Below are 14,284 nucleotides of genomic sequence, written 5' to 3'. Positions count from 1 at the left end.
TTTTGACCCAGCTCTGTGCAAATGAGCCTGGGAAAGCAAAAGAGGAGGACCCAAATGCTTAGGCCCCTATACCCACATGAAGGAACCAGATGACAGATCTCTAACTTTCAAACAAATGAAAAATTTGAAAAAATTAAGTGAAAATGAAGGGCAGCCTGAATATGAACTCAGCCTTGGTCTCTGTACTGCTTTAATTCACATCTAAGACAGCCCTAAATGCTGTAACATTATTTAACATACCATGCAGAATGAGACACACTACCAGCTAACAGTATCTTTGGTGAGTCTTACAACCCATGACATGGTTAGAGCAACCTCTTCTTTTTATGTATTTTCGTTTACTTGTTCACACTTTAAGATGACCTATGATCTGGTTTCTACAGAACAGAAGCTATCAGGAGCACTTCATTTTAAGCACCTGCCTGCAGGCTCTTACCTGAGAAATCACACTGTATGTCATCTGACAAGCTTCATTTTAAAATGTTACTTGAATGCTTATACACAACCATCCTCATTAGTACAGGAATAACTTTTGAGCCAATAAAGGGAAAATTAATGTAAACCAAGTTTATTTTGCTTTTAAGTAGTGTTCTTAAAGCACTACAGCCTGGTAAACAATGTAAATTAGTATAAGTCATCTCAAAAGCCAGAGTTTTGTTTTGTTTGTTTTTTAATGAGTTGTTAAAAAGATGCAGGCTATTCTAACAGGATAAATATTTTTAACCATTTCACTTCGAGTTAATGAAGGCTCACAAATGAGCAACACTCCTCATTGAGGAAAACAAAAAGCTGTTGTCGACAAGCGACAGCACACACACACAAAAACAAAAAGAACTGTGTAAAAATAACTAACTGTGTTCCCATATTTTTTGAAGTCGCTTTACAATGGGATGATATGCACATGATCTTGCTGCAAACTTGTCATACAGACTTGTAATACACATAGTCTAGAGAAACGATTCAGTCCAAGAGGTGCTAACTTTAGACAATGCAGCACTATAATCCTTTTAACAACGCAATTTGTTTTACTCACTTTTCTTCTAGGCTGAAATACAGGCTAGAAAGAAAATGCTCCCTAATTAAAAATCGGTATTGTTTACAGGAAAAATTGTATAATTTTTGCATCAGAATTTACAAGTATATGCTCAAACTGAATTTGCCTCCTCCCCCCAGACCAGCCACAAAATGGGCATGAAGTAAAATTTTAAAAATGCCTTAATTTTCAACTTCATGCAAACTAAATAAAGATGACCAAAACAAAAGCTTAAACAATGGAAGGATATTTCACAGAAAATTTCTTATACAAAAAACACATAAGAAAAAGGGCCACTAGGTGACATTTTAATTTACAAATTGGCATCATTTTGGTCGACAAATATCCAGATGCTGTTTTATACTGCCAACAAGAGTTGCAGAGAAAAAAAAAAAATAAACCCAGCATAATTTTGGATTTTAATCACACATTTCTTCCGGAATTTCATGTGGATTAAGGATGCCAGGGACAGACATTTGAAGTTTATGTTTCTCTTCCTGAGCCTGTCGAAGAGCTGTTTCTCTTTCTTCCAAAAACAGATCAGACGTGTCCTCACCTGCAAATTCCTGTGGAAACAGATAGTTGAAACATTAACAGAGTAAACTTCAACCTGCCTTTCGAAAAAGAAAACTGTGGGAGCCCACTATGAGGCATAGTGGGTTAAGCCTGGCTTTGCCTAATTCAACCCTATCTACTGTAGCCAGTAAGAGAGTGATAATGCACATTAAAACACATTAAAAAATGAAAAAAATCTTAAAAAAAAAAAAAAGGACTATTTATGGGCACCAGTTCAAGTCCTTGGTGCTCCAAATCTGACCCAGCTCCATGCCTATGTGCCTGGGAAAGCAGAAGATGGACCAAGGACTCCTGTCGCCTGGATTCAGAAGCCTTGCCATTGAGGCCATGTAGAGTAGAAACCTCCGGAGGCAAGATCTCTCATTTCTTTGTGGTCCTCTCCCCACTCTCTCTAATTCTTTCAAATAAATACTTTAAAACCCACTATTATTTGCTAATATACATATATTTCTTCTTTAAAAGCCTGAGTGAGAGAAAAGAGCGAGAGAGACAAAAATTGACCAGTATCTTCCATCCTGATCACTCCCCAAATGGCTGCAATGGCCAGAACTGGGCCCATCTGAAGCCAGGATCTAGGAGTCTCTTCAGATCTCCCACATGGGTGCATGGGCACAAGTACTTGGACCTTCCTCGGTTGTCCTCCCAGGCAAATTAGCAGGGAGCTAGTTCGGAAGTCAAGCAGCCAGGACTAGAACTGGCATCCTTATGGAATGCTGGTGCTGCAGGTGGTGGCTTTACATGATATGCTACAGTGTCAGCCCCTATTAGCTAATATTATACATTTAAGCAAAATGAACTGTAGGGGTGGCTGGTGCTATGGGATAGTGGGTAAAGTTGCCACCTGCAGTGATGACATCCCATATAGGCACTGTCTGAAACCTGTCTGTTCCACTTCCGATCCAGACCCCACTACCATCATCTCCTTTTCTCTCTGTGTAACTCTGACTTTCAAATAAATAAATAAATCTTGTAAAAAAGGTAAAAGATTAAAGATTAAAAAAACTATTTTTTGGGGGGAAAAAATTGAAGATATTACAAAAACAATTCTTACTTCATAGTCATGGATAAATAAGCTCCCTTCAAACAACATTCTGATTGAGTCTCAGAGTCCTTGATCTCTAAGACCGTAGTTTTTTGGTTTTTATTTTTTTTTTTTGTTTGTTTGGTTTTTTTTAGGACAGGCAGAGTGCACAGTGAGAGAAAGGTCTTCCTTCCATTGTTCACCCCCCAAATGGCTGCTGCAGCTGGCGCGCTGCGCCGATCCAAATCCAGGAGCCAGGTGCTTCTTCCTGGTCTCCCATGTGGGTGTGGGTGCCCAAGCACTTGGGCCATCCTCCATTGCACTCTCTGGACATAGCAGAGAGCTGGCCTGGAAGGGGGGCAACCAGGAAGACCGTAGTATTTTAAATCTTTATTCATTTTATGTTATTAATGAAGTGATTCTTTTTCCAACGCAACAATTAATTAATCCTATTTAGCTTAACATTTCTGCAACAGCAAATAAATACATACCTTTATCTGTACTAAGAAATCCCTTAGATGTTCCTTGAAAGCAGGAATATCCTGATTTAAGCTGAAAAGTCCTGTCACAAAGAGCTTCACTTGAGCACTACAAATCAAAACACAATGTTTAAACAATCATTTTTAAACTAGAAACTTTGGAAGCAATAATTTTAAGAATTTAAGATTTCATAAAAAATTGTTTACTCTTGTAAATGAGGGAATGCAGATTTAAGGAGATTAGCCACATATTCCTGAATAAACATCTGGTTGTTCACTGGGTTCCCAGGATTTAATGGTGTACTTATTTTGCCTTCTTCAACCAAATTAAACATATATGCAAGTATTGATGCATGCATTGTTAAACCTGTGGATAAGAAAATTATTAGTAACTCTTAAGATATAATAGAGCAATGAAAGACTTAACATTTAAATGGCTTCAAATTCTTACCAGCAGTATGTGAGGTGTCTGTCACAACAGAAAAGATATGCTGAAGAATATCACAGAAATAAGTCTGATAGAAACTCTGGGCAGCAGCTTCTTCTTGTGCAACATTTTGTAAGAGTGTAAAAAGTATTTGTAAGCCTGAAAGATGTAGAGCACCAAAATGAAGTTATTATAGACTTTAATCATGCAAACAAAACCATGACAACAAAATTGAGACATCTTCAAGAAAGTTCAAAGGAAATGTGTTTTATGAAAAAACTACAAGTGATTCCAGAATTACATTACAGAAAAATAAACTCACAATGACTTGCTACAACATGTCAACAGGATCTAAGCACTAAAAAGGGTAAGACATTTGTTTGAAAAGAGATCTCATGAAAACAAGGTGAATTCTACCAAAATTGAATGAAAACCAAAATCAAATTTATGTTGAAGTCTCAGTGGAAGAACCATGAAATCACTGATTCTTAATGCAAAGTTTATTGTCACAAAGCAATCAGCAGCTTGCAAATAAGTAACTCATTTTCTGTGTGCATCTATGGGAGGCTATTTTTTATAGGGGAGAAGGCTATTAAAGCTTCAGTTCTAGGGGCAAGTATCATGGCACAATGAGTTAAGCCTGACTTGCAATGCTGGCATCCCAGAATCTCGGCTACTCCATTTCGGATGACCCAAGTTCTTGGGTCCTGGCCTCCCATGTGCAAGATGAGCATGGAGTCCCTGGCTCCTGACAGGTGGCTGCAGCCGTTTGGGTACTAAAACAGTAGACTCGTCCCTCCACCCTGATGGCAGGTGGTCTCCCTTTCAAATAAATACACCAGGGGAAAAAAATCTGAAATTTTTATTCCCTCCACAGAACACACATAACTAATTCTGAGCCAAAATAACATGTCTTCTACCAACATTGGTAAGAGCTTTTCAGGGCTGGCACCGTGGCCTAGCGGGAAAAGCTGCTGCCTGCAGTGCCGGCATCCCATATGGGCGCCGGTTCAAGTCCTGGCTGCTCCACTTCCAATCCAGCACTCAGCTATGGCCTGGGAAAGCAGTAGAAGATGGCCCAAATTCTTGGGCCCCTGATCTGTGTGGGAGACCTGAAGGAAGCTCCTGGCTTCGGATCGGCCCAGCTCCAGACATTGTGGCCAACTGGGGACTGAACCAGCAGATGGAAGACCTCTCTCTCTCTGCCTCTCTGCCTTTCAAATAAATAAGTAAATAAATCTTTAAAAAAAAAAAAGGAGCTTTTCAAAATTGCCTAATACTAGACAAACTTAAATTTATAAACTTGTTCTTTTTACAAAAAAAATCTATTTGTTTGAAAGAATTAGAGAATTAGAGAGAGGGAGGTCTTCCATCCACTGGTTCACACTGCAATGGCTAGGAGTCAGCCATGCCAAATTCAGAGCTTCATATTAGTTTTGCAGAAAAAGCTGGATAGGAAGTGTGGCAGCCGGGACCGAAGAGCTCTCATATGGGATGCCGGCACTGAGCCCTATCATATACTTTTTAATAATCAGCTATTCAGTCCTGAAACCACCTTTGTGGCTTTTAACAGTCCTAAGTATCATAGTATTTCTTCTTATATGTATCAAAACATACTGAACAACAAGTTCTGGGTTGCAAAAGAACATTTATTGTTTGCACTGTTTATAAAGTCTTTGTCCACAAGAATGCCACAAAAACTTCTTTTAAGAAGAGATGTGTCTGCAGCGAATTCACAACAGCTAAGATATGCAATTGGCCGGTGCTGTGGCTCACTAGGCTAATCCTCTGCCTTGCGGCGCCGGCACACCGGGTTCTAGTCCACTCAGGGTGCCGGATTCTGCCCCGGTTGCCCCTCTTCCAGGCCAGCTCTCTGCTGTGGCCAGGGAGTGCAGTGGAGGATGGCCCAAGTGCTTGGGCCCTGCACCCCTTGGGAGACCAGGATGAGTACCTGGCTCCTGCCATCGGATCAGCGCGTTGCGCCGGCCGCGAGGGCCATTGGGGGGGGGTCACCCAACGGCAAGGGAAGCCCTTTCTCTCTTTCTCTCTCTCTCACTATCCACTCTGTCAAAAGAAAAAAAAAAAAAAGAAAAAAAAAGAACACAGATATGAAATCAACCCAGGTGTCCATCAACTGATGACTGGATAAAGAAATTACAGTATATATAATGCATGGGATATTACTGAAAAAAGAATGAAAGTAGTAATAGATAAAATAAAAACATAGGTAACTATTAGTAATGTGTAGGAATGAAATCGAAATTTTCAGCTTTGATCCCTTTACAGCCCTTGTCTCTACTGTTGAGGAACAGTGTTTTTTTCTTCTTACTATGTGAATTCTTTACTTAGTGTAGGGTTAATCTTATGAGTATAAACTAGACTGAGTGTAGATCATCTCAAAATTAAAGGAATGGGAAAGGAAGGAGGAAGGAAAGTGGGAGCATGGATAAAGTGAGGGTAGTGTGGTAAGTATTACTAGCTCCTAAATCTGTATATGGGAAAACATGAAATTTGTTCACCTTAAGAAAAATAAGAGAGAGCTCGATTGGAAGTGAAGCAGCCAGGACTCAAAGCAGTGCCCATATGGGATGTTAGCATCACAAGCAACAGCTTTACCCACTATGCCACAATGCTGGTCTCCATCCACAAATTTAATTATTTCGTGCCCTAATTAAGAAGAATGATGATTCACAGCAGAAATGATACCCCAAGGATTTGGGCCATCTTCTACTGCTTTCCCAGGCCATAGCAAAGAGGTGGATCAGAAGTAGAGAAGACGGGACTTGAACCGGCACCCATGAGATGCTGGCTCTTCAGGCCAGGGCTTTAACCCGCTCTGTTGCAGTGAAAGCCCTTGGTTATCTTTGCTTATAAAAGTATCTTGAACTTCACAGAGCTCTTAGTTGACGATAAAGTCTGTGTTCTTCTCTTTTCCATATAGTGGTGAAGTTTTATCAAACAACTATCCTTAAGAATACATAAAGTAGCTCCAAGCCAACCCTGTTATCTATGGGGCATATTTTATGTTCGAAGGACATTAGTACATGTCTTTAGAAACTACATATAAAATATCAAACCCTCTGTGTACTATGCTTTTTCCTTCATCTATGATATAAATTTAAAAATTAGGCACAGTAAGAGATTATAACAACAATGCTAATAGAAATTACCACCATTAATACTCTTCTGTTTGTAGTGATTATTAAAAAGGTAATTTGAATAGACTGCAAATTGAAAACAGAGATTCCAAGTAACTAATGAGCTGGAAGCTCATACAGTCTGGGAAGCCCCTGCTTCCCATGTGGGAGACCCAGAGAAAGTCCTAGCTTCCGGCTTTGGCTTGCTCCAGCCACAGCCATTGAGACCATCTGGGGAGTGAATCAGCAGGTAAAAGTTCTAACTCTTTCAAATACGTAAGTGAGCAATTTATTTTTGGTAACACGGTAGATCAGAGAGGGAGAATACAATGTACGTTTTTAAAATGGAAGGCAGATGAACAAAAGGACATCTTTTCTATGTATTTACCTGTATCTGCAACATTCCTCATAGTATGTTTGAAAGCCCAAATGATGGAATCCAGAACAAGCTTAAACTGTGCAGGTGGAATAGCTAGAAATGCTGGGAAACAATGAGAATTGACAGCTTGAAGTAGTAAGAAAAAGTTTGTTCTGTGTTCAGGATATTCTTCAAAGTCCTAAAAATAAATAATGGGGATAAAACATTTCATCACCTTAGTTCTGTTAAATGGGAAGCAACAGTCAAGCCTTAATTCAGTATGATTGGTGTTGTCCTCTTACCCTGTAATATACTGCTTCCTAAGAGAAACTCAAACAAAAGAGTTTCACATTTATTAAAAAATTAAATAACTAAGACTGTATGCATGAATTATCAAATTGAAAAATGAAAGTCACCTTATTAAATGAAGAGAGGTCATCAAAACCACATAAAAATACCAAATTCTTGAGATTATCACCAATTTTGGTTTTGTTACTTTGGGACCACTATATTAAAAGTTAGCAACTGTGTAAATCTGTACACATACATCAAAGCTTTTCTCTTCAGGAATAATGTATTTTTCAATTTATTATCGGCAAATTATTCATGTTTCTAACTGAAAATCTGGACTGCATTTTCATTTATTTAAACCTATAAATACAATTTAATCCTTAAAAAAATAAAGGCTGATATGCTGCAAGTTTAATACATGCTAGGTGTTTCAAAGTTAAAATGTATTTTCCTTTCCTGATTTGGAAATTCAAATATTTAACTCCAGGGCCTTAAAACTACAATACTCTCAGATAACAATGACACTTTCAAGAGTTAAGGATATAGAGCAACATTTTTCATTATGTAATTAAAATGTAAATCACATACCTTATTTATCATATTCAATGTGCATTCAAAAACAGCATCAAATATTTGAGGTATTTCAGCTGTTATATGTCCTCCTAATTTGTTGACAATAATGGCCATGGTACTAAGCACTTCTGGTTCTCTAGCAGCTGGGACATTTCTCTGATAATCAATGAGAACTGCATCCAACAGAGGAGGAACAAAATTTTCAGCTACCTGTTGGGGTAATAAAAAATAAGGAAAATCAGATTTAATCCAGGCACTTGCTATCATAACAACTAGGTTATTCTTATCAAAAGATTTAGGTTGATCAAATCTGCTGAAAATGGGAGATCCTGTGTGTTTATCAGGTTTGTCTACATTAAACAAGTTACCAGAGAAAGAAAGATTAGGATCAGTCATGGATACAGTGTAGTTCAAATATATTCTAAAGAAAGTGAAGGGGCCAGTGTTGTGGTCCAGCAGGTTAAGCCACTGCTTGCAACAATAACATTCCTTACCAGAGGACAGTTTCAAGTCCTGGCTGCTCAGTTTCTGAACCAGCTCCCTGCCATCTGTTCCTGGGAAAGCAGAAGTATTTGGGCCCTTACCACTCACTTGGAAGACTGGTTTGGGCCTGGCCCAGGCCTGGCTGTTGTAGCCATTTGGTAAACTCTCTCCCTAACTCTGAGTTTCAAATAAATAAATAATTAACAAACAACAGTTCTCTACTAAGACACAAAAAATACAACCCATGTTGTTATAGTAGTGTCCAATAATACAAAACAATATTTGAAAGATAATTTCTAATTACTACCCATTTGGTGTCTCTAAAACTAGAATGGACTCATTTCCACCAACACTGACTTTCGCTACAAACCAGTTTTTAAAATACATCCTTGAATTTACTCCCTAAAACATAAACTTACCTGATTCCTTTTTTACTACGGTGCTCACAAAATTTGTCCAAGTTACTGTAAATTTAAAATCTTAGAATTCCTTCAATTCATCCTATCTTCTATTTCCAATTTCGAAATACACTTCCGATGACATAAAACACTTTTTTTTTTTTTTTTTTTGACAGGCAGAGTGGACAGTGAGAGAGACAGACAGAGAGAAAGGTCTTCCTTTTCCATTGGTTCATCCCCCAATGGCCGCTACAGCTGGCGCACTGCGATGATCCGAAGGCAGGAGCCAGGAGCCAGGTGCTTTTCCTGGTCTCCCATGGGGTGCAGGGCCCAAGCACTTGGGCCATCCTCCACTGCACTCCTGGGCCACAGCAGAGAGCTGGCCTGGAAGAGGGGCAACTGGGACAGAATCCGGCACCCCGACCGGGACTAGAACCCGGTGTGCCGGTGCCGCAAGGCGGAGGATTAGCCTAGTGAGCCGAGGTGCCGGCTAAAACACACTTTCAAAACCTTTTAATGCTCAGTTTAGCTCCTTTAAAAACACTTTGTGAGTTACACTTCAACAAATATCCTGAAAAATATTTCCTTATCAAGGAGCAGTATCAGAATTTTAGGGGTACAAGTCAGAAGATACCCCTCTCTCTTGCTGTTTATCAAATATAAGAAATAAAAAAAAAAAAAAAAACAAGGAAAAACTTGAAAATTTTCATGAATCATACACTGAAAAAAATTTAATTTTTTAAAAGATTTACTTACTTACTTATTTATTTATTTATTTATCTGAAAGCCAGAGTTCTTCTATTTGCCAGTTTACCCCTCAAACTGGCCGCAACTGCTGGAGCTGAGCTATCTGAAGCCAGGTGCCTAGAGCTTCTTCTGATTCTCCCATGTGGGAGCCCAAGGACTTGGGCCATCTTCTGTTGCTTTCCCAGGCACATTAGCAGTGAGCTGGATCGAAAGCGGGGCACCCAGGACACAAACAGGCGCCCATATGGGATGCCAGCACTGCAGGTATTGGCTTTACCCACTACCCCACAGCGTGGGCCCAGCATAAGGGACTTTCTTACTGAATAGGCAATCTATGGAAAGTTTTGTAGTTGTACAATTAATCTCAAAATTGTGATATACAAAAATTGCACATAGGTTAAATCTAAATTGTTTCCTACATACCCACAGAAATTGTAATGAGCTCTTTATCTTATATTAAGTAGCTATAAAATAATCAAACATAGACATCTACATTATATTCAAATTGGCAATACACACATATAAAGAGATAAACATATTTTGGAGAATGAGTCATTATAATAAAAAGCCAAGAAACCCAAAACATCTCTCTTACCATTTGTGGATCATTGGACCGGCTTACCCAACCAGATATCAACTTTAATGTTTCCCTTTTTACTGTTCGCATACTTCTAATCAATGGTTGCTTTGTAACCATTTCACCTAAGAAACATAAACAAGTAGAATCTAACTCACCAAATAAAATTTACAGTGATACCATTTACTATTACAAAAATTTAAAGCTAAAGGTATATAAAATTTAAAAGGAAAGTAATTATTAAGAATAATCTTAAAAGGGGACATCCAACTGTTGAAAAAAGAAAACATCAGGGGTAATATGGTACATGGGAAAGTTGATTTAAACCTGTCAGAAATACTGACTGGTTAACCTAAACCAGTGAAGATAAAACATTTTTGTACATATAGCATTATATTACCTACCATTAGCCTGAATAGCTGCAGAAATATTTTCACTGAGGCACTTGTACACATTAAGCATATCTAGGTAAATTCTTCCAAGCTGAATTACAAAAGGGTGTCCAACAGCTTTACAAGCTCTCACATTTGTCTTCAATATGCTACCAAGCTGTTTGACTGTTTCAGGATCTTTCAGTATATCCACATTCTGCAAAGACAAAAACAAACCCCATCACTTGAGAATTACCCATAACTACTCAATGAAAACCCAGTACCTTCTCTACACAAACCCTTACAATCCTATATGATAAAACATACACAGAACATTTCAATTACCAAAAATGACTAAAACATTCAAATTTTCACATAAACAATTAAGAAAAGTTTTTTGAGAGAGGGCAGGCATTAGGCACAGTGGTTAGATACTTGTTGCGTTATCTTTTATCGGAATAACTGGTTTGAGTCTTGCTCTTTCATTTCTGATCCAGCTTCCTCCCTAATGTGCACCCTAGGAGGCATCAAGATTATGGCTTAAGTGCTTGGGCACCCACCACCCGTATGCACAACTGAGATTGAGTGGCTGGCCTTGGGTGCTGGGGAGTAAACCAGCAGATGAAGATTTCTGACTGCCTGTCTCTCTCTCTGTCTGCCTTTCAGACAAAAGAAAACGGAAATATTAATTTTTTCAAAAATCACTTATGGATCAGGAATATGCATATATGGTATATATCAAAAGTACAAAAATCACATTTGCAAATTTCTTCTTCAATTCCAACTAAAACTTACTTTGGTTGCCTGCTGGATTATACTATCCCACACTTGATTGGGGAGCAGCATGTATTTTTCAATCAGATGTTCTTGGACTGTCTGGTCTGTTTGTGCACCAATCATGTAGCCCACAGCTTCATAAAATGTATGAACCTATTTTAAAAAGCAGACTTTGCTTACACTTATGCATTTTGGTAAAGAAAATCACACAACACACTCACTCTATATTACATAGGACAATAGTCTAGCAAACCAACTGTTAAGTTTCTGGCTTGCTATGAAAGGTCAACACAAAAACTTACAATTAATTTAACTGTAGGATTTTATTTCCATTAAATTCTTATTAATACAGGGATCACTTTCTAAAAATTACATGCTTAGCATTTTACATACCTGTTGAGGCTGAAGATCACAAATGATAGTGTTAATGTTGTTCAAAATTTCATCAATAAATGGCATTACTTCTCCAACCTGGACTTGAACAAAATGCCTGCGGCACTTCTGAGCTATTTTAATAAAAGTATCACAAGCCATGTCCTGGACTCCATCATGGGTCTCTAATAAAATAAAAACATTCATCTATTTTGCTCAATTAAAAAAAAATTAAAACATATTGAATTAAATGAATAATTTACCATGCATGAATTCAAACAGCTTGTTAACTACAGTCTTCAAAAATTTCCAGTGAGCTCTCAAAAATCTTGGATATTGACCTACTATGTACATGATATTTGATGCAATAATAGCTTTATTATCTTTCCCTCTTTTCTGTTCACATAATCCTAATAGATCCTGTAAAATAAGACAATTTTAAGTCATTTATCTTAACAAAGTATTTTATGGCTATAGTTCACATATATTCTTTGCTTACCTTTATAACAGTAACAAGAAATCGTTTTTCATCCTCTTCATGCATGGCTCCACTAATGGAGCCTATTGCCCAACACAATGTATTCAAATTTTTCCATGACCACTCTGTCCCATTCACTTGATTGTGAAGCTTTTCAGTCATTATTCTTTCTGTATCTACATAATCCAGATGAGTAAGATAAACTACAAAGAAAAATTTCAGATGTTTCAATTGCAAAACACAATGAGCCAGAAACTTTTATTAAAAAAAGTAAATTAATAAAAATGGCTACTTTAAAACATCAGTGTACCCCATTTTCTGAAAATTATTCCCATCTCAAAGTAGGTTTTAACTTACCTAATGTTTCTCTCATATTTTTATACAAATTTATGGAATCTGTATCCTTCATGAATTCTCTCACAACTTCTCCCTGATCATTTTCTACAACCAATACTTCCTCTGGTTTCGCCATACGACTAACCATCAATAAACGGACCTATCCAACAAGAAGACAATTAAGAAAATCTGTTAGCTATATGCTATTAGCCACAAATGTAGAAACTTAGGGGGAAAACTCAAGGCATGTACTTAAATTACCATGCCAAAAAAAAATTTCCAGAAAAGTTAAAAAGATATTTAATGCTATTACTTGATCACATAAAAAACGTGAACTATAAAGGCAAAAATTTAAATTTCATTGCAACAGTTTCCTGTGTCTCTTTTCCACATTCTCTATCAATGCAAAAGTGAAAGGCCAATGAACTTGCATGCCCAACAAATTCTCAAGTGATGTTGATGATGCAAGGACAGAAACTGCTTCTGAAAATCATGGCCAAATCAAATTCTTTCTGGTTCCAGCTTTCACAATTCCTGCAGAAGTTGTTGGATCCTTTTGGCAGCTTATTAATTTAGATAGATTAGCCAGATTAAAAGGATCTACATATAGCAATCAAAACCACAGTAAGCATCAGGAAGAATACATACCTTGGATAACACTGGCAGATAGAGCTGTCTCCTGGGGGGAACATCAAAATGTTGAGTTCCTGACAGCAATGGAGAGGCAGATGTAGAAAATGGGCTCTCTCTATAGAGTTCAGCTGCCAAGTGATTCCAGTATTCAAGACAAATCTTAAAGATTTCAGTTTCTTCAACTTCTGATACCAGCAACATATAATGAAGAGCCTGTAAGACCAAAAGTGTTAATTTGTATTTACTATCAAATCTCAAAATTACCTTCCACTTGCTACTTTAATTGGAAATTAATGTTTTATTTCATACATCTTTGATTTCATTACTTACTCAAATCTATGAACTCTGAAAACAAATGGTGCTTTTTCTGACATATGCCACCATACTTCCAACAACCTCCTAAAAAGTTGATCATTATGTATTATAATCAAATAGCTTAAAAACATTGTTTGTAAAAGTCCTTTGATGATAGCCAAAGTGCAGAAATAATCCAAATGTTTAAAGGTAAATTGATAAATAAGATGTTATGTTCATATAATAGAATATAATTGATAAGAATATAACAGAGGAATCTTTAAATACATCAAACTGACACAGAAACCATACACAAAAGTCACAGGCTGTATGATCTAAATTTAGATGAAAAAAGCAGAACAGCTAAGTCCACTGGCAGAAACCAACTAAATGGTTTATAGTGGTTGAGGAAAACTACAGAGATAATGATTAGTTTGAGGGGTACACAATCTCCTTCAGGGTTGATGAAAACTGTTTTGAAATAGATATTAATACTTATACAAAAAATGCTACTTGACTGCATACACCCAAATGGATAAACTTATGTGAATGCCTCAATTAATTATAAAATATTTTTGGACATTTAGCTTGTAAAGTTACATGTGTAATATTGTTTAGGAATTTATTTTTATGAGAAATTAGTAGACACAGCCTTATGCAGAAAATTAGAAACTCAGCTTATTGACTGTATTTGAAAACTGACAAAATATATTATTTGTGTGTGTATATGTATATATGCACACACACGAATATATACATATGTATATACGCATATATACACGCATATATACACACATACATAGATATACACATATATACATACATTCATACACACACACACACACACACACACACACACACACAGGGAAAGTAACAGGCATCATATTTTTGAGTTTTTTTAATACAGAAAAGCATTTCAGAAC

General features: G+C 37.2%; 1 protein-coding gene and 1 non-coding gene across 4 annotated transcripts in view; both read right to left on the bottom strand.

The window, feature by feature from the left end:
• Positions 1-552: 552 nt before the first annotated feature.
• XPO1 (exportin 1) overlaps positions 553-14,284 on the bottom strand; it is a 49,403-nt gene continuing 35,671 nt past the window's right edge. For all 3 annotated transcript variants that reach the window (XM_002709852.5, XM_051838278.2, XM_070069081.1), the window contains 14 exons: positions 13,083-13,280; positions 12,456-12,594; positions 12,120-12,301; positions 11,884-12,040; positions 11,642-11,805; positions 11,267-11,401; positions 10,505-10,688; positions 10,119-10,225; positions 7,911-8,105; positions 7,062-7,230; positions 3,561-3,695; positions 3,317-3,476; positions 3,122-3,218; positions 553-1,599 (listed from right to left, as the gene is read on the bottom strand). In XM_002709852.5, the coding sequence (XP_002709898.1) occupies positions 1,453-1,599; positions 3,122-3,218; positions 3,317-3,476; positions 3,561-3,695; positions 7,062-7,230; positions 7,911-8,105; positions 10,119-10,225; positions 10,505-10,688; positions 11,267-11,401; positions 11,642-11,805; positions 11,884-12,040; positions 12,120-12,301; positions 12,456-12,594; positions 13,083-13,280 (2,169 nt within the window). In that variant the 3' untranslated portion in view covers positions 553-1,452. The remainder of the gene's footprint in view (positions 1,600-3,121; positions 3,219-3,316; positions 3,477-3,560; positions 3,696-7,061; positions 7,231-7,910; positions 8,106-10,118; positions 10,226-10,504; positions 10,689-11,266; positions 11,402-11,641; positions 11,806-11,883; positions 12,041-12,119; positions 12,302-12,455; positions 12,595-13,082; positions 13,281-14,284) is intronic.
• LOC127490463 (small nucleolar RNA SNORA40) lies at positions 5,123-5,254 on the bottom strand. Its single transcript, XR_007918412.1, has one exon. It is a non-coding gene; the product is annotated as a small nucleolar RNA SNORA40 (small nucleolar RNA).

Source organism: Oryctolagus cuniculus, chromosome 2, assembly GCF_964237555.1.
Source record: "Oryctolagus cuniculus chromosome 2, mOryCun1.1, whole genome shotgun sequence".
Classification (NCBI taxonomy): Eukaryota; Metazoa; Chordata; class Mammalia; order Lagomorpha; family Leporidae; genus Oryctolagus; species Oryctolagus cuniculus.
The sequence above is the reverse complement of the archived record's forward strand: the minus strand, read 5'-3'. Positions and strand labels throughout refer to the sequence as shown.